This window comes from Papio anubis, chromosome 9 (genome assembly GCF_008728515.1).
Source record: "Papio anubis isolate 15944 chromosome 9, Panubis1.0, whole genome shotgun sequence".
NCBI lineage: Eukaryota > Metazoa > Chordata > Mammalia > Primates > Cercopithecidae > Papio > Papio anubis.
The window spans coordinates 5,612,685-5,636,636 of record NC_044984.1 but is presented as its reverse complement, the minus strand read 5'-3'; the positions used below and the strand labels follow the sequence as shown (position 1 = coordinate 5,636,636).

The 23,952-nt window shown below is 46.3% G+C and overlaps 1 protein-coding gene and 1 pseudogene across 2 annotated transcripts in view; one reads left to right on the top strand and one right to left on the bottom strand.

Moving 5' to 3' along the window:
- The window catches only part of ANO2 (anoctamin 2), a 357,929-nt gene that overhangs the window by 328,144 nt on the left and 5,833 nt on the right, over positions 1-23,952 (top strand). For both annotated transcript variants that reach the window (XM_021921930.2, XM_021921931.2), the window contains 3 exons: positions 13,917-14,069; positions 14,427-14,479; positions 16,414-16,595. In XM_021921930.2, coding sequence (XP_021777622.1) covers positions 13,917-14,069; positions 14,427-14,479; positions 16,414-16,595 — 388 coding nt within the window. The remainder of the gene's footprint in view (positions 1-13,916; positions 14,070-14,426; positions 14,480-16,413; positions 16,596-23,952) is intronic.
- On the bottom strand, positions 8,324-8,632 carry LOC116268821 (annotated as a pseudogene).

The window sequence follows — 23,952 nt, the reverse complement described above, 5'->3', positions numbered from 1 at the left end:
TTGATCCCATGACTGTGGGCCACCTTCTTCACTGTGGACATATAATTTTAGTCTCCTAAGACCAAAGTGAACCATGTTTATTATCAGAGTTTCCCTCAAAGAAAAGTCACCTCTTATTTTAATTTATTCCTTTCCCTTAAGGGGTCAAGTCATTAGTGTCAGTGGACAGGGTGAGATGACCTCTTTCAGACTTGGTTCTGACCTCCACTCCAAGGCCACATCCCTCCCTCTGCAGTGACACCCCTCCTGGCCTGCCCTGGGGCAGTGCCGTGGTGTCTGCCCTACTGCTGGGCACTGGGGTCATGGAAACAACAGACATGCCTGTGTCTTCCAGAGTTTCAGGGTCTGGTGTGAGAGAGAAATGTGTGAAGGAGCTCAGGGAACTTCACCCCAAAGTATGACTCCCTGGCATAGTCAGTTATTTTGATTTAAAGATCCTAGAGATGAACAATGCTAAAGGAGATTTTTCCCCTATCTACATAAAGACCAGTCAGACCCACCAAGGAGAACAATCTCTCCCACCCTTCTCTCAATCCTCTACCTCTCCCCAAACACAGACTGAATTTCCCTTAGCTGCCTAAAAGTCTGGACCTACTAAAGAAAAGAACAATTACTTCCGATTCCTTCCCTGAGTTTTCATGAACTGAACCCACATTGCAGGAAAGAAGACTAAAGTCGGTCAACAAACCTGGACAGACTTTTGTGACAAATCATTGTCTGCTCTGCAGACCCAGTAGACTTTGCCCCAAACCATTGCGTGTTCTTTAAGCCTATGAAATTCCCCTGAAATCACTATCCCCCTAAAATCACCCGCACTTCCCATGCCCTTTCCCCTAAGAAGCAGGGTATGTAAGCGCCTGTACTACACTGGGATAGTGGTCAATCACTCTGTGATTTTCCCCGTGTGCATAGCAGTAATAAATTGGTAGTTTTTGTTTTGTTTTGAGACTGTTTCACTCTTGTTGCCCAGGCTGGAGTGCAGTGGCGCAATCTTGGCTCACTGCAACCTCTGCCTCCCAGGTTCAAGTGATTCTCCTGCTTCAGCCTCCCGAGTAGTTGGGATTATAGGCATCCCCACCAAGCCTGGCTAATTTTTTGTATTTTTAGTAGAGATGGGGTTTCACCATGGCCAGGTCTCGAACTCCCGACTGTCATGCGCGTCCATGTGAAGAGACCACCAAACAGGCTTTGTGTGAGCAATATAGCTTTTTAATCACCTGGGTGCAGGCGGGCTGAGTCCGAAGAGAGAGTCAGCAAAGGGAGATAAGGGTGGGGCCGTTTTATAGGATTTGGGTAGGTAAAGGAAAATTACAGTCAAAGGGGGATTGTTCTCTGGCAGGCAGGAGTGGGGGTCACAAGGTGCTTAGTGGGGGAGTTTTTTGAGCCAGGATGAGCCAGGAAAAGGAGCTTCACAAGATAATATCATCGCTTAAGGCAAGGACCGGCCATTTTCACTTCTTTCGTGGTGGAATGTCATCAGTTAAGGCGGGGCAGGGCATTTGCACTTCTTTTGTGATTCTTCAGTTACTTCAGGCCATCTGGGCATATACGTGCAAGTCACAGGGGATGCGATGGCTTGGCTTGGGCTCAGAGGCCTGACACTGACCTCAGATGATCTGCCCTCCTCGGCCTCCCAAAGTGCTGGGATTACAGGTGTGAGCCACCACGCCTGGTGGCTAGTTTTTTCTCTGATTAATCTGCCTTATCGTGAGTTGATTTTTCAGCAAACCCTCCCAGGACAAAGGGGAAATTCCACTGGCCCCATATGGGCAAACAGACAGTAACAAGAAAGGACCTACTGTTCTAGAAAATAGTTTGCCTACTGATGCCTGCTGCAGAGGCTAGGTCTTTGCAGCTTCTGGTTGACCGGCAGAAAGGTGTTCTCAAAGATCACCTGCTCTCCTCATTCTTTTGGCCTTGTCTTTGGGTTTTAGAAACCACCTACTGAGGCCGAGCAAACTCTGAACTGGATGCAGGAGGCTCTTCTCCCGCTTACTACCCCACGCTTGTCTTGAGACTTCAGACAAGGCAGGGAAGGCCCCAGACGAGAATCCACTTCAGGGGAAACATTTCTAAGCCTTTCTGCCTGCAGGCTGCATCCCCTCGACTCTTTTCTGAGTTCTCTGCCACATTAATGGCCCACCATCCTCCAGGCCCCTGGCTGAGAAATCTAACATCACTGCTCATCCTCCGTTCTGTCTCCACACGCCTCCCATCCAGTGGGCTTGCTGTGCCGACGATCTTTCCTCTAGAGCTGGGGTGTCCAATCTTCCGACTTCCCTGGGCCACATTGGAAGAAGAAGAATTGTCTTAGGTCACCCATAAAATACAGTAACATTAATGATAGCTGATGAGCTAAAACGATGCAAAAAAAAAAAAATCTCATAATGTTTTAAGAAAGTTTACGGATTTCTGTTGAGCCACATTCAAAGCCGTCCTGGGCCATATGCGGCCCCCCGGCCAGGGGTTGGACAAGCCTGCTCTAGGATATCTTAGGAATCTGCTCCGCCTCCTCCCTTTTTCTTTTTTTTAACTGCATCCTCAACACAGCCACTTGCAGCCACCACCGTCTCGCCATTGCCTCATTTATTCCTTCTGAGGTGTAGTGTTGGTCATATCCCTCCAGTGTCCAAAAACCATCAGGGTCCCGTGCTCCTAGCGAGGCCCTCCCAGAGCATCCTTCCCCTGTATTTAATCCTAGGTCCTTCTCCATGTCCTGTGGTCCAGGAAAGTGAATCCTCTGACCCTACAACTTCTTCCTGCCCTGCCTATCCTGAGTGCTCTCCCGGCCCTGGACTTGCCTGCACCTTCTCATGCACGCATCCAAAGCCAGCTTTCATGTCACCTGCTCCTTGCCACCTCCCCCTTCCCCCTGCCCCACTGGATTTCAGACAAACTGTCTCCTAAAATAGAGAGGCCTTTGGTCATTAATTTCCCAAGGGCAGATTCTTCAAATGGCAGGGACTTACCCAGCACTGCCCCCTGGGGCATGGGCACTAAAAACATATTGGGTAAGCCTGTAAAGGGGGTCACTGAATACATGAGTGTATCATTTATGTCTTCAGCTTTCTCTTATCTAGGCTAACAGAATCTCACTTTCTAGTGATGCTGAGCCACAGTCAATTCTCATTTATTTATGGGCTGATAATCCAGTGAGTGGATTATCAAGAGAGGTGGTTATCCTTGTTTCTCTTTCTCCTCTTCCTCCTTCCCTGTCCCCCTCTCCTGCCACCCCTTTCCTTCCTCTGCCTCTCCTCCCCTCCCCCATCCCAGGCCTATTAAGCGCTCGTTTCTAGCGAGTAAGCCAGGGAAATAAGAGAAGGTGTAATGTGAACCCATCCATGCAGTTGAGAGATAGCAGCTCTAGGGACTAGCGTGGTGGGAGAGAAGACTGAAGTCCACAGCAGATGTCAAAATCTCGTTGGGGGCTGTAGTTTCTGCCATCTCCATGGATAACTAAGACTGGGCGGTAGTCACCATATCATTACTTCTGATTTCTCTGCGCCCTTGTGTTTGAAGTAAAAGCCCCTTCACATCCGCTGCCTCTTTTATAGGCAGAGTGAGCGTCTCTCCTTCCCATGTTCCCAGGGTGTCAGGTGAGAGTCAGGTGCAAATCTAGCTCTGCTTCTATCCAGCAGTGTGGCCTTGGGCATGACGTCGTATCATCTCCCTGGCTTCCCTTTTTTCCTGGAAATTAGAGGGAATTAGACCAGAGAATGAGTTTTTCCCTGCAGTGATGCAACCCACTGGTCTGTGGTCAAAACCAATTGTGCAGTATGTCACAAGTAATGCACCACTGCCAATGTTTTAAACATACAAGGTAAAACAGAGTCAGTGCCACGCTCACTTTCTTAGGTTTCTAAATGTTTTTTGAGGAAGGGACGTTTCAGCATGCACAACTGGAAGTGCAGGTCATCATTTTTCATTAAGTGTCTTGACAGGAATAATAAGTTTCAGACCAGGAGACCAGCTGACCTTCAGGGTGCCTTCCAGTGATGACATCATGGTTCATACATCCTAGTTGAACAATGCACCTTGAAGCCAAGAGGCCCAGGGTGATGTGAGTTGCCTAAGGTCACCCAGATGACCCACTAGTGGAATTGAGGCTAGAGCCCCTTTCCAGACCATTCCATGGGAGACTGTCTTCAAGACCTATAGGAACTTGGGCTTCTGTGGAAGGATGGAATGAAGTGAGGTTTCCTCCTTCCTTCCCAACTGGCTAGACCTCCCCAATTCCAGAAGGGCCCGTGTCTTGGACTTTGAACAAAAATGAGAGCAATGAAACCAAAGCTGCCCACCGCCTCTGGTGTGCTTGACATGGTGATCCCCGGCCCAGCTCTCAGCTGTCAGCCTCTTTCCCTGAGATCCCCAGGACCACCCATGCAGACAGGAAGTGCGCTGAGCCCACTCAGGGCCTGTCAGTAGGAATGGTAGGGCAGGTCATCAGCCGAGGGAGGCAGCAGGGGGAGATGTATTATATTTACATTTTCCTAAATTGAGCTGGAACCTGGGCTGGGGCCCAGCAGGCTTGGGGGAGGGGCCGCGAGGTGAAGGGAGGCTGGGATCAGCCTGAGGAGGGGCGTGGGGGTGGGGAGCCCCCTCGGGCCGGTGGGTGTGGGGATGGGCTGGCTCCAGACAAAGGGAAACCTGAGAATGAGGGATTAAGCTGGAGAAACCTGGGAGGGGAGCAGCGTGGGCTTTCGAGGGAATCTCCAATATCAAACCTTTTCCTGAAGGGCTTACTAAGAAGGACTTCAGGAATCATCTCCCACTCCCCCATCTCAGAGGGGAGGAAAGAAAGCTGGCCTAGGAGTTGGCCACGATGTTAATCATCACTGTCCCCTGCGCCAAAATGGGGCTTCCAAACTCCCTTGCCACAGGCCTCTCACAGCCCTGTCGTGGGGTTTTCCTCAGGGCCTGATGAGAGGAAATTCTTCATTTGCTTTAAGAGCTGCAAGCTTAAGTTCTCCGGACACTTGCAGCCATTTGACTTTTCCTACTGAGCAGAAAGACATAGGCCCAAGTTTAATCCCATAAGAGTTTAGTGACAAGTCCCAGAAGAATCTCTTGGTAAAGTGTTATCACCATGTCATTCAGATAAATAAATGATGTGATTGTCAGTTCTTCTCATCTGAAGACCAATGGCCCAGGGTCATGATGCTCACTACATTGTGATGGAAGCTTCTTGAGGGTGAGATGTGTGTCTTATTGATTCACAGTACTCAACCGCAAGGCCTGGCATACAGTAAGTGCTCTATGAATGTTTTCCTAAGAAGCAGGAATGAAAGAAGTGATTCTGTAATGAGGACCTTCTGGGCTGGGTGGGGGTGGGGACGGGCTGTCAGTTGGACTCTGCAGACATGACCTTTCATGAAAACTCTCCAGACGTCCTTGTGGTATTGATTTAATTGGGACAACCTACTCCACCTCTTGCAGTGCAAAGTCTCCTTATTTTGAAGTGCTAGTAATTAGGGAGTACTGTCCTCCTTAGGGCAGGTCTCCTGTAACAGCATAAATTGATGAACTTATACAATTATCTGGATAGTTCAGGAAAACTACCCCAAATGTTAGACAACTACTGCTATGATAATGCTTTATAGCAAGTACCCCAAAGTCCCGGCGACTTAAAACGGAGACAGAGAATGAAAAACAGTGAAAATGACGGGCTCTGGTACTGAGTTCCCTGTCTGACAATGATCAGGTGAAAGTGGCCACTTATTAAAGGAGTAGAACAGCCGGAGCTTCAGATGGAGGGACAACTTAGGTGACACCACTTTCTTTTCAACTCTGTTATTCTTTGGTCATGGATGGCAAAGACTATAATGGGTAATTTCCAAATTTCCAACAGAGGCTGGATGTAAATGATCAGATTTTCTAGAATACCTGAGAAACCGTCAGCGTGGAAGGCCCACATATTCTGTCACAAACAACTCCAAATGTGTGTGTGCTACAAGCCAATGGCTCAAAGAACCAGGAAATTCCTTTCCCTGGGCCATCCTGTTTACACAGACTGAGTCATTCCACTGGATAATGAGGCTCCTGCCATCTTCTCCAAATGCTGTTTAAACACAATTGAGGCAGCATCCAGGAGCTGCTTCTAGCATTTCTGGGAAGTAGATTGAATCCTAGGTCGTTTCTCTCCTTTTGCTGCTGAGGCATGCATTGCTTGGTGTTGTCTGCACTGGACTCCCTCCCCATGCATACTTAAGAAAAAAGGCAGAAGTGTATCTGGATACCACAGCCCTCGGTGTACCACCAAAGGCTTCTGGGATGCAGAAGATGGCTGGTCAGTGCTTGAGGAGGGAGGAAGGAATGCAGGGAAGGCAGTCTTTTAGTTTAAAACTTATGAAGAACTGTACTGCTGCCCCACTTCTCTTCTTGCTGTAACAACCAGGAAGCTCGGAGTAAACATTACTGCTCAAACATAGCAGCATTGTGGTTCCCCGAGTTTGCTTACTTGTTTTGTCCTCTTTTCTGTGCTCCTTATTTCCTTTTTCTAAAACCCTATAAGCCTAATTTTATTTTCATTTTGTTCACTTTTGCACAGACCTTTTGGGAAGAGGTAGAGGAAAAAGAATAAAGCAAAACAAGGTCCTCAGTAATGATGTGTTGCTGGGGAACTTCTTTCCAGTCATGACTGGTTTCATGGCCCTTCGAACTCACACACTACATTACCACAGTCCAAATGAGAGGATGGAGGGACGGGAGGAAGGATGAATGAATAATCGTCCTTCACACTCCCGTCTTGCAGGTGGATAATGTAAACAAGAGTGAGAAAGCCAGACCATTCATTTGTTCTTTCAGTAAATATTTACTGGAAGTTCACCAGTCTGTCCTCCAGGAAGTGAATCAGCAGATCTTGCCAACTTAAGTCTCCCTAGCTTTGATGTGGGGCTGGAGAAAAAGCAGGGACTGAGTCTCCTTTAAACAGAAAGAAATGATGAAAACTTGGAGCCAGACGTGCCTTGCTGGTCTGTCCCAGCCTTGCATTGCCTTGCATGCGGTAAACTCTTAATACCTAAGCTGTGACTTCAAGCCTGTCCCTTCCTGTTATGACTTCCCAGGCTTTCTGAATCAGTCCCGATCCATTGTGTAAACCCCCAGGTGACTCCATGCGGACTGAAAGGGAATTCCACGTATTGTCTTTATTTCCTAAGTATTTTTTTGTGAATTTGGATCAGTGAATTTGCAGGAATGATCTTAACTATCAACCATATAGCAAATCTTCATGTGCTCCTTCTACTGGTTCTTCACGTGGAACCCAGTGACGAGTGGTGCAAAGCCTCCATGGGTCTGCTGGCGAGAGTCGATTACTTCTGCCCGGCGTTCTACAGCACTGTTAATGCTGGCATTTTGCTCTCGCCACGTGAGGCTCTCAAGGATTGTTTCCATGCCCATCTTCCCCACAGCATACTCTGAGCCCTTGGAAGGATGCCACAGTAATCTGCTCATCCTTGTGTTTTAGCAATGCACATGGTCTCCAGTCTATGGAACGTGCTCAATAAATGCTTGCTGAATGAATGCATGAGTGAGTGGATGGTGAGTGATGGACATTGAGAACTGTCTTATGTTTCTATCAAGGCTTCACCATTTTTCTAAGCGATGGAGGCCCATGCTGAGGATCTATAATAGCTCATGCCTTTTCTTCTCACTGTCTTTTCCTATTTGTGTGTTCAGTCGACACTTGCAATTCTTTTTGTGCCAGATGTTGTCAGCCCAAAGCAGAGTTGACTTCCCTTGCTCTTGGGAAAAGGGGATTCCCGGGCACAGCCTGGAAATATGGACTGATGAAATAAGCAGTGATGACCGTCCCCTGCTGTGCTCTTACATGAGTATATATTAATGGGCTGTTTCTAGCGGCATCTTTCACTTACTGCCTCCTGAGTGAGAAGACAAACTCATACCAGTGTGTCCTTCCCTGATTCCCTTGCATTGCTCATTAATGGCTCACAAAAAGGAAGATTCTTTTTTTTTTTTTTTAAGCATTTCGGTTATTTTTAATTAAAGAAAAACATCCTTCTCCAAGGGCAACAAAGTGAACTGAATGTTAGAAGGAAGCTGGGTGTGAGTTTCTCGCAAGCTCTTGTTCCAAAACCTGGCAGTGAGGAGAAAGGGCCCTCCCGGAGCTCTGGGGAAGGTTGGCGCAGCACAAGGGTTCCTTTCGTGGGGTAGGCAGAGCCGCCAGCCCACGCATGGTCACGGGATTGGTTCAAGTGGGCTCTAAGGCAACTGCCACGTGCCAGTGTGTTGACATGATCGACATTAATATTCTTGGGGGGGGGCAATTAAACTGAGGAATGACACAGGGAGCCAAGAGAATGGCTTATTCATTTGGATTCTGAATCACAATCAGGAAATAGTGGTTGTCTGGTGCAACCATAATTTCATTTTTCTTGGAGCAAATTCAAAAGAAGTTGAGATCGTTCTGGGGGTCAGTTTCACACACGGTGCTCCGTGCCTTCAGGATGTAGCTGTGCATGAGGCTGGCACACTGTGTGGTGGTGAGGTTGACCATGGTGCTCTTGATGGGAACGCCATCTCTGTTCACCACGATGATTCTCTGCACTCCCCTCTGGCTTTGAAGTCACTTCAGTGTCTCCTCCGCCTCTGATATTTACGACCGATCCGGTAGTCCTGCATTGCCAACACTCAAAAAGGAGAATTCTTAAGCCCCCAGTATTCAACTTCTTTAAGTAGACTGTGTTACTTTTATTAAACAATAGAAAGCGTTTTTTTTTTAAAAAAAAAAAAAAAAAAAAACTATAATCATTTTCATTAGACTTGGACTCTCCCAACCAACTGTTTTTACTACAACTTTCTTCAAAGTCTTCCGTGCAGATTGCAGCAATGAGAATTGCGATGTAGAGGTGTTAATACTTCAGGTCTACCTTTCTTTTCACCATCATCAAGTGCAATGCTTTCAGTTCACACACTTTCATTTTTGGCCGTGTGTGTGTGTGTATTTCACAACTGGTGAAAATAAGGTCAGATTTATGAAACAGATACTCTTTGAGCATCTGCTATGTAAGAGGCACCACAAAAGATGGTGAGTGAGGACTTGGAAAAGAATCAAACGAGACACCTAGTCTCAAGGAGCTTTCCATCTAGGGAGCAGGTCAAATAAACAGAGAGGCACGTGCAAGGCATTATGGGAGTAAGGATGAGAGATGCCCAAGGCACCCAGTTCTACCTGGGTGTGCTGGTGGGAAATGGAGGTGGAGAGGAGTCTTCATACAGAAAGTGAAGTTTGAGTTGAGCCTGAGAGATGAATAGCATCCCACTCAGCAGACAAGGAAAGAAGGAAAATTACAGACAATAGTGGCATGTACCAAGGCTCAGAAATGTAGAATTCATGGTGAGTTCGGGGAAGTACAAATGATTCTGGAATGGTTGGAAGGCAGGCGGAGTTGATCTCCAACATACTTGCTAAATATTTGCCCTTAGCACAGAATATGGGTTGGGAGGAAATGGGTCTGGATATGTTCACTGAAAAATTTTAAATAAATGAGTGAAAAATCAGAATTGTATTCCATCAAAATCTTCTCCACCAATCCCGGCAAGTCCATTCTATTTTATCTACTATACTGTTTGTGTTCTCTAAACAGATTGTCCTGAAACCTCCTTGCTGAACGTTGTTCTGGTTAGTTTAACCCACTCCTCCTTGTTATTTTAACCTAAACTCAGAAAATCACTGATATAGGAAATGTCTCCAGCATCAGGCAGTGTAGGGCTGATGGTTATTCTAGAAGATCCTTGGCTGCTGAAGGGTGAGAGGGGAGAAAACGAATGGGGTTTGCATGGAGGAGTTTCCAGCCTTTGAGCTCAGCATTACTGGAGCATTTTACCGCAGGCGTTGTAAAGATTTGGTTGAAAATCAACTCAAAGTTTTCTCCCTAATTGGCTTGGCCTGGTTTAATCTGTTACTGGTCAGGCCGAGCTGGCTTCTATTATGCAGCACACTGAGGATTTCCGGTGTTGCTCTTATCCTAATGGAGGCTTGCTGCTTTTAGAAACAAATCTTGGTGTTGGCAAAAGCTGGTATCATTGTATCCTCTGAAGTAAGCCCAGAAGGACTTCCATCTGATACAGCATTTTAGACCTTTGACTAAAAAGAGCAAATCTTGGATTTGGAATTTGCATGCTAGAGAGTTATGGTTTTATGTTTTATTCTCCCCCAAATAGAACAAAACTTCCTATTTGTTTCTGCCTCTTTGGGTTGAATCCTGGCAATGCTCAGGTTACCCAGTCTGAGCAAGCAGCACCTGCAGCAATGGGACGTCTGCAGAGAGGGCCTATTCTTGGCCCAGGATACCGTGGAGTAACACCAGAGGAGGGGACAGGAGGATCTTGTCACTTCGGGTCCAGCATTGCTGGGCCCAGTCTCTTGAGGCCATCCAGTGCTGAATATAGAGACTTAAATGGTGAGGGGAAGGAGGAGGGACATTTTGTTATGGGACTGGGGTAATGAACAGGAGCTGTTAGAGAGCATCGAGCCAGCACTGGAAGATGTTTGTGTTGACAGAAGAGGGACAACAGAGTCCATGTGTGGAGAGTTTGTGAAGGTAAAGAAGCAAACCAGCAGGGAACCCGTAGAAGACAGCATTCATGTCTGCCTCTGGAGTTCATATGAAGAGAGAAGAGGAAGTGGAGAGTCCCATTTTCCCTATAACCCTGGAAGGAAGTTAGATTTCAGAGTACCACGTGCACGAATGTGGTGAGGGCATGCTGTGTACATTTGCAATCCCTCAGAAGTAAACTGCCCTTCTCCTTCCCCATCAGTCTCCTTGCCAAACCCTTGCAGAGGCTCTGGGGAGTTTGCACAGTTCTGCTGGCGGAAGTCACTCATGATAAGAACATATGCCTGCTGAACTGAGCTCATTAGAATCAAGAAGACCAACTTATAACTCCATAAATATACATCCATCCATACACTTAAACACAGACATGCATTTTACAGGTTTTAGAATGCTAGTCTAACATCTGTTTTCCTTTCCTTGTTAATTCCATTCATCCCCACACCCCCTCTGGCCTTATCCCCATTCCTGACTCCAACGTGAATTCCTCAGCAAAGCCTTATTTAAAAGATGAGAGAGCGCCTGCATTTTGAACGGGCTCCCAGAGCTTGTTTTGGGGGATTTCTCCACCACCCTCCAATCCTTGCTGGCCAGCCAGCTAGTCAGGTGATCACTCTAAGGTCCCAACCTGGACAAATCTGTGTCTTTCGATGCAGGCGTCTTGCTGTCAATCAGCACCTGCCAGCCTCCTAAGGCCTGCTGGAACCTACTGGGCACCAAGGACAATGGCAGTGGACAGGGTTGAATCAGCCAGAGCAGTGACCCACAGCTGTGGGCTGAGCAAACAGCCAAACCAAAGGCAGTTGGGCTGGGGAAAGTTCCTTGCCTGTTCCCTTTCCTGGAACTTCTGTTGTGGTTGCTCTTATGCCTCTGTAGAAATGGAATTTTTTTCCCATTCGTGTCATGTTTTGTCATGCTTTATTTGAATATTCTAGACTCATGAAGCTTGTCTAAGACAATGTGAACCATAGCATCACAGCAAATCAGACTTGGAGGCAATATAAACTGGTCCCTTCAATTTATCAATGAGGTTGCGGATGCCCATTGAAACAAACAGGCTTGGCCAAAGTCATACCTCTATGAAGCATATCCAGGTCTAGAAGTTGAGTCTCTCTCATTCAGTGCTTAATCCTTAAGTTTGGGTCTGTTTAGCATATAAGTACATTGCAGTCATCTGTATACAATATTTATTCCAATAAGAATAAAATTACACATAATAGATACCATTTATTAAACAGTTATGTATCTGACATTGTACATATTGTACATTGTATGTACATTGTACATATTTTGTATGTAGTATCATTTACCCGTCTGGAAACCCTATTGGGTGGTTATTACTATTATCTTCAATTTATAGTTGAAGTACCTGAAGCACAGAAAAGTTTAATAATTTGCCCTTAGTATGTAGGGGAGTCCTAGAACATTGTAACTTTCCTGGACTCTGGGTTGTGTTTCCATCAGCAAATATGTACTGAACCCCTAGAGGGGATGGAGGTCTTACCTTCTCAGTGGGAAGTAAAGATGTGTGAGCAAGTCAATCACAGAAGCACACAGTGAAGGCTGCACCAGAGGCCTGAACACAGGGTGGTGGGGACCAGAGGAGGAAGGATTGGGCTTCACCAAGGAGGTGGCATCTGAGTGATCTCAGGGATGCACAGAAGCTTGCCAGCCGGAGAGTGGATGCTTGTGCACAAATGAGTGAAAGGAACTAATGTGGCAGGGGACAGTTAGGAGGGTGAGAAGGCAGGACATGGTCGTTGCTGGGGAGATGCTGGGAGATGAAGCTAGGGAGGCAGCTTGGAGGCAGATTATAAAGCTCCTGTATGCAACGCTAGGGAATTTGGATTATATTCAGTGAACAGAGTGGAGCCAACAGGAATTTTTATAAGTAGGTAGATAACAGAATCAGATGACAGGGGCTGTGTGCTGGATAGACTCTAGCATTCTGGGAGACTGGTGGCAAGAAACCCCGTCAGGAGGCTGTTGCAATGGTCCAGGTAGGGCTGGACTGTTTCCGGCTGTCTGATGGGCCTGGGCTGTCCCACCACACTTTTGCTTCCGCTGCTTCCACAGCTTAGAAGGTCTCTGACTTGATCCTCATGAAAACTACATGCCCATCTTTCCAGACTGTGCTCAGGGGCTCTGCATGGAGACCCCCTTCAGTCCCTGCCCTGAACAGATGTGTGTTCCCCTCCATTTGGGTCTTCTCTATCACTAGTACATTCTTTATTCTTTCTTGGAACACATAAAACCTTGTTGCATGTGTTTGCCTACATTTAACTCTCCCCTTTCAAACCCAGCTTCTTGCAGGCAAGACCAGACCTTTGCCTCCTTAAATACTTGGTATGGGGCCTGACGTTTAGTGAGCTCTCCATAAATGCATGATGGATGAATAAACCTTTTTTTTTTTTTTTTTTTTTTTTTTTTGAGACGGAGTCTCGCTCTGTCACCCAGGCTGGAGTGCAGTGATGCGATCTCAGCTCACTGCAAGCTCCGCCTCCCAGGTTCACACCATTCTCCTGCCTCAGCCTCCCGAGTAGCTGGGACTACAGGCATCCGCCACCACGCCTGACTAATTTTGTTTTGTATTTTTTAGTAGAGACGGGGTTTCACAGTGTTAGCCAGGATGGTCTCGATCTCCTGACCTCGTGATCCGCCTGCCGCGGCCTCCCAAAGTGCTGGGATTACAGGCGTGAGCCACCGCGCCCGGCCGATGAATAAACTTTCTAAACAAAGGCAGTGACTGTAGATGTGGAAAGAAGAGTCCAAATTTGGGAGGTGGTTTTTAAAGCTATATCAAGGGTAGGCAAACTGTGACCTGTAGGCCAAATCTAGCCACTTTATGTATTGCTTTTGTAAATCAAGTTTTATTGGAACTCAGCCAAGCCCACTTGCTGATGTGCTGTCTATAGCTGCTTTTAGTGTATAATGGCAGAGTTGAGTCATTGTAACAAAACCATATGGCCTGCAAATCCAAAAATGTTTATTACTATCTGGCCTTTTACTAAAATAGTTTACCAATCCCTGAGTTAGATCAGTAGGATTAGTGACTGGCGGTAAAGGGTGAAGGGAGGAATTAAGACATTTTTTTTTTCTCATATCTCCCCACCATGCCTAATCCAGAGCTTTGCTCCCAAGTGATGACATTGACCCACAGGCCTGCAGGTACTTAGAAAGAAATACCGTGTATGTGGCACAGGAGGAAAAGGGAGGCTAAAAATTACCCCATATGGGAAAAGAGACCCAAGGAAGAAAGGACAAGGGGCCGTAGCTGCGAGCCAGAAGGGACCTGAGTCCTGCTTGTCCCTGCTGAAGCCCTCATGCTGTTCTCTCTTGCAGTCATCCAGTTTGGTTTCGTCACCCTCTTCGTGGCCTCCTTTCCCCTGGCACCTGTGTTCGCCCTCCTCAACAATGTCATTGAAGTGCGGCTGGACGCCAAGAAGTTTGTCACGGAGCTGAGACGGCCGGATGCTGTAAGAACCAAAGATATCGGTATGTGCCCCTCTTAGAGGTCCCACCAGGCCCATCCTTCTGTCATTCTGTCCCCTGTGGACACAGTCACACCACACCAGGAATCAAGAGGGCTGCGAAAGCCCCTCTTCCCTTTGGGTCCCTCATCCTCATATCCTGAGGTGCAGGGACGCCTTCTGAGACCACATTATCCACCCCCACTTGTGATCTGAGCTTCCAGACAGGGGGGCTACCTAAGCCTTTCCAGACAAGCCCATTCTGGGGGGCCCAGCAAAGCTGCTCGGTAGTTCACCTGCGAAGCATCACCCGGAACTTCAGCCTTGTCATCACTGGGCCGAGGGCGGGAGTGAGCCAGACGCTCTCTTTTGTGTCTTGTAGGAATCTGGTTTGACATTCTCTCTGGAATTGGCAAGTTCTCTGTTATCAGCAATGTGAGTACTTACATTCATGACGCACTCGCTCTGTGGGAAGGGCTTCCAGAGAAGCTGAGGTCTTCAAAGTGGGAAGCCAGCCCTTGCACCTCCCCAGCCTTTTCCATTTGGAGCTTTATTGGTGACAGCACTCTGGTTAACAGCTCACAAATGCCTTGTAACTCATCGTGCTGTCGCTAAGGCTGTGTAGGTTTATTTTTAATTTCACAAGGAGAAAGGTAATTATCCATCAGAATGCATACCTTGGCCCTGACAGTCAAAATCAGATCTCTCCTTGGAGCCAAGAATGAGGAGGAAAGAATGCTACATATCTATTCATCTCTTTCCTTTCTGATTCTACTCCTGAGTTAAACAATGCATGGAGCATTGCCCAGGCTGCAGTCCCTAATTACAGTTCCTCCAGGTTGTCAGTGCAAAGTCTTAATTATCTCCAAGGACTCTGGCACTGCGTAGGTTAAGATAGGACATAGAAGAAGAAGGGTCCCACCTGTGGTTACCTCCTTAACTCTCTTGCCAGACGTGTCTACACTGCAGAGGAAATCCTGCTGGGCCCCAGCCAGCTCCTCTTCTGCTGTGTTCTTATGTGGACAGTGGCCAGGAAGGGCCTCCTGTCCCACCTCCCAGGAATGTATCAGCCAGCTCAGTGCACACCAAGAAAGCCACGGCCCTTTTCCCCTGGGAGGCAAACAGTGATTTGACCTGATTTCCTACTAAGATCACATAAAATGGCTGGAAGGTGTGAGGTGAGGCAGAGAAAATCAGCCCCCTGCATTTTGGATGTTGTGATGTAGGAAGTGCACATCTCGAGGCTTAGAAATAAGGTGCAATTTGGAAAACAGATCAGTCTGCTACTTTGAAGTTGTGTCTGCTAGAACAGAGGCCCCGAGTATTAATCACTTTGCATCTACAGTACGAAATGACATGCAGTCTTACTTCCCTGGCCTCTTTAAGCCTTGTTTACTTATCTGTCAAACGGGAGATAATAATAGCACCCATCAAATAAGATCATTTGGGACATTAAATGGCATGATGAAAGGACATGTAACAAGGGCTCAGTAAGTTGTAGCTGTGATTACGATGTTATTCCTTCTCAAATATGGTTCTGGCCATTCACATTCACATACACATTTAGAAAACAATATCTGAACTACATTTTGGTAAAGGGCTTTAATTGTTGGTGCAGGATGCAATATAAACACCTGCCAGAAAGATTTAAGACTTTCTTTGCAGAAAGTACCTCTGTGTTCAAATACGCAATCATTCATTTGCCGTTTGGTTTGCTCCATGGACATTTATAGAGCGCTTAGATATGCCAGACACTATGTTGGGTGTGTGTGGCTCCATCTAGCAGGACCTGTTTCTTTCTCCGCTGTGTCTCCGTTTTCTTAAGTAAAATGGATACAAGAATAACTTCTGTTACATGACTTGCTAAAAAAGTGTTGAGAGATAATGATCAAATGAAGCAAACTGTGGAATCATATTCTTGGTATTTCTGGATTTCTGGTACCACTCAGGGGCAGAAGTACATGGGCATTCCATTTCCTTGCCCATTACACTTATGTAGTACCCTCATCACTGTAGGTAATTTTCCCAGGAAAGCGTGCACTCTGTTTGGGCTTGCTCAACAGCAATGTCACATATCTCAGAGGTGGTCTAATCCTTCCAGCACCAAATGGTCCAAACTGACCTAGCATCCTTTGCTGCAGTGGTCGACTTGTGCTCTTTTGGCAGCCACTGTCTGGTGGACTTATTATACTTGTACACATCAAAGATGGAAAAGGCAGGTGACTCAGCTGTGTGAGCTCAGGGACCTGCACATGCTGTATGAGCTTCTTTGTCAGTCAGAGCAGCTCCTTCAGATGGACAGTCTAAGAGTGGACAGTCCTTTTTAGCATCAATCCTGGCTACTCAGTGCTTATGGTTCTGTCCCTCAGGCTTTTGTCATTGCGATCACCTCCGACTTTATCCCCCGCCTGGTGTACCAGTACTCCTACAGTCACAATGGGACTCTGCACGGCTTTGTCAACCACACCCTCTCCTTTTTCAACGTCAGCCAGCTGAAGGAGGGGACGCAGCCAGAAAACTCACAGTTTGACCAGGAGGTTCAGTTCTGCAGGTAAAGTAATCTTCAGGAGGAGGGCAACAGAGGACCAGAGGCAATAGATCCAGATAATTATGGGGATGACCTAGAATTACAACACTGCACAACATGACGGTGTTTTAGACAATAGACCACATATATGGTGATTGTCTCCTAAGGTTATAATACCATAGTTTTACCATACATCTTCTGTATTTAGATATATTTAGGTACACAAATACTTACCACTGCATGACTGCCTACAGTATTCAGTACAGTAACATGCTGTGCAAGTTTGTAGCCTGGGAGCAATAGGCTATCCCTTATACCCTAGGTGTGTTGTAGGCTACATAGCATCTAGATTTGTATAAGCACGTTCTGTGATGTTTGCGAAGTCACCTAAAGATGCATGTCTCAGAACATATCCCCATCGTTAAGCAACACACAACGTACATCATTCTCCTTTCCCTCTGTCTCCTGCTCTCTCTCTGCAATTGTTATAAATCAATTTTGATGACTCAAAAAATATTTATGGACTGCCTTTTTCTAGACACATGGAGCAGACAAAGAGTCTTGTCCTCACCATCAAGGGGGTTATGGTCTGGTTGAGAAGAAAATAAGCAGAACAGATAGGAAATAGTAGGTTATTTGCTGAGCTTATGTATGGACCATGAGCATTGTGGGTGCCCAGAGGAGAGGGAGATTACTTGAGGGACTAGAATGGAAAGGGTGGGCTTCCTGGAGGGGCTGCTAGGAGCTGTAAGACAGAAAAGAAAAGCATTCTAGGTGGGGAGTCATCATGGGCAAAGTCATGGGATAGGGACAAATGTGGGCTGTTGGAGAAGCACTTGGGGCTAGGTGATATGGTTAGCAAGGAGACACACAGCAAAGGGATTAATAAAGGAAATACAGTAAATGTAGAAACTCCTACAACAGCATAAGCCAAAAGGTTGTTGAATTTGAATAGATGGGATAAAGTACCTAATGGGAAGTCCTGAAATCTGACAGGAATTATAATGTGATGCAATAGGAAGGCACTGGACTTTTTTAGTGTTGGGGAATTATAGGATAAAGGGAAGGTTTAGGGAAATTGATCTGGTCTCAGTGAGGACGATGGGCTAGAGTTGGTAGGACCCAGGGAGGGCAGCTGGGCTACTGCATCATTTAGACATGAACCGTGCTGGGCATAGACCAGGGTGGTGGGAAGAATTAAGAGGAGGGGAGAAGATGAGCTGTTTCATATGAAATATTGCAGAGTTGGTGACAGTAGACATAGGAGAGTGGCTGAGCTAGGATTATCTCCAGTCTGGACTGAAGTCAGAGGACTGGGAAGTGGTCACATTGATAGGGAGAGGGAAGATGCTGAGAGAGTCTACTTTTATGCTACATATGATGAATTTGATTTCAATCATGTTACATTTAAAACGATGTTAAGAAATCCAAGGGGCCGTTTTCACCCAACTCCTTGCCACACTAAGCTGGGCTTCTGGAGACGTCCAGCTTAGAGTCCGGATTGAAGGCCATCACCACAGGGGTCACCGAAGCCCCAAAATGGAAAACTCTCCATTACTTACCCAAAAGGGCAAATACAGAGAAGACGAGCACAGGGGAATAATTTATTCAACCTGTTTGTACCCTGGTTAAAAGATGGTCCCAATAAAGCACTTGATGCAAGATCCTACCTCATATATATAAATCAGAATAATTAATTACACCAATAACAAAGGAGAAGGTATTATGGGACCAATATAGGGCTTTCTTAGACCATCCCCAATAATATTTGATGTGAAAGCGGTGTTTTCAGCTGTGTTTGCAGCGGTGATGACCCTGGGCATGTCTGCCATGCTTTCCTACCTGCGACCCTGGTGCCCAAGACCAACCTTTTGTAAAACAGCCACTTAGGTTCAGATTTGCGGTCTGAGACCATGAACAAGAGAACACCAGTTGGTTTTCCCAACCTGGGTGACTGAGTTAACCAACTGTACTAATCTGTGGTTTAAATAGAAGGGTATTCTGGTTCCAGGAACAAAAACTTCAGGATTCCACTCTAGTCAACCAAGAAACAATAAAAAAAGAGGAACCAGACCCAAAAGTGGATGAAGAAATTTACTCATAAGTGTCCATTTATATTAGCCTAGATGTTTCAGGATTTTTCACATCTGGGCCTATAAAGAGTCTGACTCTTATACTAAAATCACATTGCAGGCAGATTTGCTGCCAGGCCACGCACTGCCTGGGGGCCCCTCTGCATGGTTCGCACACTAGACTGTCTGTCCATGGTGCTGGACTTGGGTCTGCAGACCCCAACGACATAGTTCCACAGCGTGGTGGGTCAGGAACAGCTCAAGGCCTTTCCAGTAGCATCTAGGTCTTCTCTAGGCAGGGTCTAAAACTCACATCTAAGAGCGCAGGTCTCCACCTCCATCTCCAGTGAGAGGCAGCACAGTGTGACTTGTCATGTGTGAAAGCCAGGCTCACATCATCTGTTTCTTTAGTTGCTCTAGAAGCACTTGTCCTCACGGAGCACAAGGGTCTCTGATCTTGCCCTTGACCATCAGATTTTCCACTAACACCTGTGAGTGTGCTTTTCAGATGTATCACTGATCAAACTGGCTTAAATTAATAGGGATTTTAATGGTCCCTATGGAAAGTTGAGGGTAGGTCTAACCTCAGGCAGGTTTTTATTCAATCCAGTCTGCCCAAATCCAGTCTCTGCCCACCTCCCAGCTCCACTGCAGTCAATGTTGACTGTGTTTTTGAGTTCCATATGATCGCCAGGAACTGTGGTGAGAAATAAGGAAAATGGGTGCTATTCAGCCAAAACAACCAATGTCCAGGACACCAGGTGTTGTGATTATGTGTGGATCAGATTGAGCTTTCTTGTATCTGCCTTCCGAGTCGCTGGATTTTTCCAGCCAGCTGTGAGGCTCTGATAATCGTCTCCCCATTATTTCCATGCAAGTAGATAAGATCATGACTTGGTTGTGGCCCGTTTTAGAAAAAAGTCTGACACTGAGTGGCAGAATTATCAGTGGGCACATGCATAGCAAGTGCACTTTCATTCTGTATTTCTGCCAAGAAAATTTATTTGCAGAAAACAAATCATCCCAAGATCAAGCTGAAGTGACTTTGAAGCATCCGTCATTTTTGCTTCCTCTCTCTCAGTACCAGTGAGGATTACAGATTCATTAGGCAAATACTTTTGAGACGCTACTAAAGGCTTGGCCTTGGTTATGTAATAGGGAGCAAGACCTAGTGCCTCCCTCGAGAACTCTAGGTGGAGCAGGCAAGTAAGCAAACATGGAATTAAAATTAAAATAGAGCTTTAATGATTGACAATAGGATAACAACAGAGAGCTAAGGGATCCCTGAGGAGGGAGGCCCTGCACCTAGCCCAGACTTAAGTGTTGAGGGGATGTTTCAAGGGAGATGAAACCTGAAGAATGGCCATGGAGATGATCACATGGAAACTCCCCACTCATGTGGCCACATCAGCCTGGCTGGTAAGCAGGGTGGGGAGGGTGGTGGGCCATGGGGCAGCAAGGGCTGTGTCAGGTGGTGACGGAGGTTCCGAGAGAATACTGTATTCCAGGGAGATAGGCTCAGGCGAGAGGGGTAAGCTATGAGAGAGGAGGCTGAAAGAAAAAACAAACTCCATATTAAGGAGAGGATGCTGGTCCTGTTGAGGTGCGTGGAGTCTCTCGTAGGGCCACAGGGTACCACTGCAGGGGTTTCAGAGGGCAGTGATGAGATCAAGGTTTTTATTGGTGTTATGTCTGTGCCTACAGTGTGAAGACTATGGGGTTACACTGAGGGTTCCGTTTAACATAAAGCGATGCCCTACTGTGAAGTGTAGGTAGATGTTCAGAAAATAGGGTCAGCAGGTGATCTAGACATAATATGTCAAATAGGCGTGCTCTGGGGACTACGTTTCCTAGATTGATAAGGGTTGTTGATGGAAATCTCTGCCTCATATGAGTCCCTTCCACTGCCTGCTGTGTGAACTTGTCTGGGTCACTCAATTCTCTGGAGATTTAGAAAGCAAAGGCATAACCTCTATGATGTCTTTCTGACTCAGGAATTGAGATGCTTGAGATAATTCCATATACATTTATATGTACATGGAAGACAGAGAGAGAAAGAAAGAGAGAGGGGAGGAGGAGGAGAAGGGACTGTGATAGAGGAATATTTTGAGAAACAGAGATAACTCTTCAGCTAGTCCTAGAGCCAGTTAAAACTGCTTCCGTGGTGGGAAACGAGGTTTGCCATGATTTTCTGGCAAATAACGTTGGGAACTTGTTGACCCTTCTTATTCTTAGCTTTCAGTGACCTCTGGAGATAAATGTGGTCAAATAAAACTGAGGTCTGCGGCTCCAACCCAGCCTCGCCAGGGATAGAGGTATCTTAAAAATAGCAATAAAAGTTAGGACAAGTCTCCGGCTGCCCATTTGAGATGCATTCCCAGCATTTTGGAGCAATGCTTGCCTCAGTCATCTGACTGCTCTGGCAGGGCTGCTCCGTAAACAGTCCCGTGACATCAATCTGCAGGCATGATTAGCAACCATTTGACAGGGTCGAGGGGCCGCCACATCCTGGAGGACGAATGTGGGCTTGACTTCCCAGCTCAGCTGGAAGGGGTCAGAGAGATCTTGTCTCAGAGCTCGAAGAGCCTACCTGGGCATGGTCGACCCAACGGGTCTGCTTGGAGGTGTTTGTTGAGCTTCCAGCAGCAGCTTCTGTGGATGGCTCCTGCCGTTTTCCTGCAGGTCCTAAGGGCTTGCATACCTCATATCCTGAGAAAAGCCTTTGAAGAGGGTGCTCCCTTCCAGCCCACGGCTGCCTCCCATCTGCTCCCCACCGAAACCAGAGGCTGTTAGCTTTTCTGGGTGTCGCCTTTCCTGATTCTTATCAGCCACTGGATTGACATGCTACTCATTAGGTCCTAATTGCCTGTACTGTTTTCCTTTGTTAAGGGCCAGTTCCAGAAGGCAGTTTTAAGTAGCTCAGATGGTATGAAAATATTGTATGTAGTTGTGTTCAGCATTAATATGACATTAATTTCCACTGGGGCTATTAAAATGTTTTTTACCCGCCACTATTTGGAGTTGAGAAATGCATTTACTAGCTGATTTATTACATCACAAAAGCTCATTAAAAAGCTGTTACTGATCGTTGACTTCAGCACCATCCCTGCCCACAGTGATTTTGTGTTGTGATGAATTGTGGCAGATGTCACTGTCACGAGTCACCCTGCAAGTGAGGATAGGATGAGGACATCTGAGCCCTGAGTCTCTCTCTGTACCTCAGTTTTTTCATCTGTAAAAATGGGGGCTTTGGAATAAAAAATCTTCAAAGATTCTTTTCGTTTTTTTTTTTTTTAACTTCAGGTTTAATGACATGTCATTTATTAATCTAGTTCTACAAACATTCTAAACATTACAGGCAACCACTCCACCTCTGTTCTGCCTCCACCCTAACCCCTGCCCAACCCAGGCATCCTTCCGACAGTAATAGGGTTATACTTATGGGTGAATGTTTTCTAAGCATTTTTCTATGCATTAACATAGTATTAACTTGTAGAACTTTTAAGGTATTGTTTTCATTTTACAATGAAAGATATTTTGAGTTAATGGAAATCTTATTTAAGTCATGTACAAATTCAATTCAATCAATGTGATTTTTCACAAAGTTAGAACAATCTAGATAAAATATTAACATAATTTTAAAGCTAAACTATTATGTTGATTTCTGTGTCAGTTTCATATATGAGTCTGTCGAAATTAACACTATAATTTTGCTCAGGAAAGCTTAATATAAAAATGTACTTGAATCAACTGTGTATTGCCATTAATCACATTCATCTTTTACCGTTTTGAACTTTTTAATTATAAAAGTAATTCCATAGACACATATTGTGTATGTATATGAGAAGAAAAGAGTCACTTCTCAGCTCCCACCCCAGCTGTTCTATCCCAGAAGAAACTTGTGTTCATTTTCTGCAGAAGCTCCAGAAATCATATTCACATAGATTGTCTTATTTAATTCTCACAGCGTCTTCCTTTAACATGCAAGGTATACGCACACACAGATACGCACGCACATCTATTCATTCACTCCTGGCTGGGATTGAGACAGCTCCTGTATGCTTAGCACTGGGATACACATTTTGGGAGTTGCACTCTGTAGATCCGGGACCTAGGTTTGGAAACGTGGAATGACTTCCTCGGGCTCTTCTAGGTAGTAAGTGGCATAGCTGATCCAGATGCAGACTAGCTTTTTTTTTTTTAGACAGGCTAGTGGTCTCGTTATTGGAAGTCTCTCCTTATTAGAAAACTCAGGGGAACTCTCAAACTTTATGTTAAGCCTTAAGGAAAATGAAGGAGGACTGGAGGGGTGAGGGTGAGATCCAGGAATGTCCCTAAAATAATATGCCGGGGATTAAACTCTGCATCTCTTTGGGGGGCCACGGCTGGCAGCTGCAGGAGGCTGCCCAGATGTAGGGGCTCACCCAATGCTGGGGAATTCAGTGGGACTTTGGGAGACCCGAGCTCCCCAAGCCATGGGAACAGGTCTGTTGTGGAGCTGTCTTGTGGCCTCCACCCACCAGCCAGCACTTGCCCGTTTCATGCTATTTACCTGGACAGAGGTCCTGAGAGAAGCCCTGTGCAGCTGTGCCCTTGGCTGACTCCTGATTTGCACTAAAACTTACAGCATTTAGTGCTGGCATGCTCAAAAATCCTCCTGGAAAGCTAGGAGGAACTGGAAGCCGTGGTCTACATGCTCTGTCCTCTTTTAACCGAAAAGATGTGTTTTCCATAAGTAACTTCCAGTAAAAAGAGAAAGAATAGCTGCTATTAGGCCAGGCGCGGTGGCTCAAGCCTGTAATCCCAGCACTTTGGGAGGCCGAGACGGGCGGATCACGAGGTTAGGAGATCGAGACCATCCTGGCTGACACGGTGAAACCCCGTCTCTACTAAAAAATACAAAAACTTAGCCGGGTGAGGTGGCGGGCGCCTGTAGTCCCAGCTACTTGGGAGGCTGAGGCAGGAGAATGGCGTAAACCCAGGAGGTGGAGCTTGCAGTGAGCTGAGATCCAGCCACTGCACTCCAGCCTGGGCGACAGAGCGAGACTCCGTCTCAAAAAAAAAAAAAAAAAAAAAAGAATAGCTGCTATTTATTGGGTCCTCTGATGGGCCAGATAGTGTGTGGAGCACTTGGCGTTGACCCTCCGTCTTCAGAACAACTCTGTGGTGGAAAGTTCAGGCCCATTTTATAGTTGAGAAAGCTGGGCATCAGAATGTTAGGTAACTTGCAAGAGGACAGAGAACTACAGTGCTGGACGGGGCTTTCAACCCCTCACCTGCTGCCTCCAAAGCACAAACTGTTGCTGGTG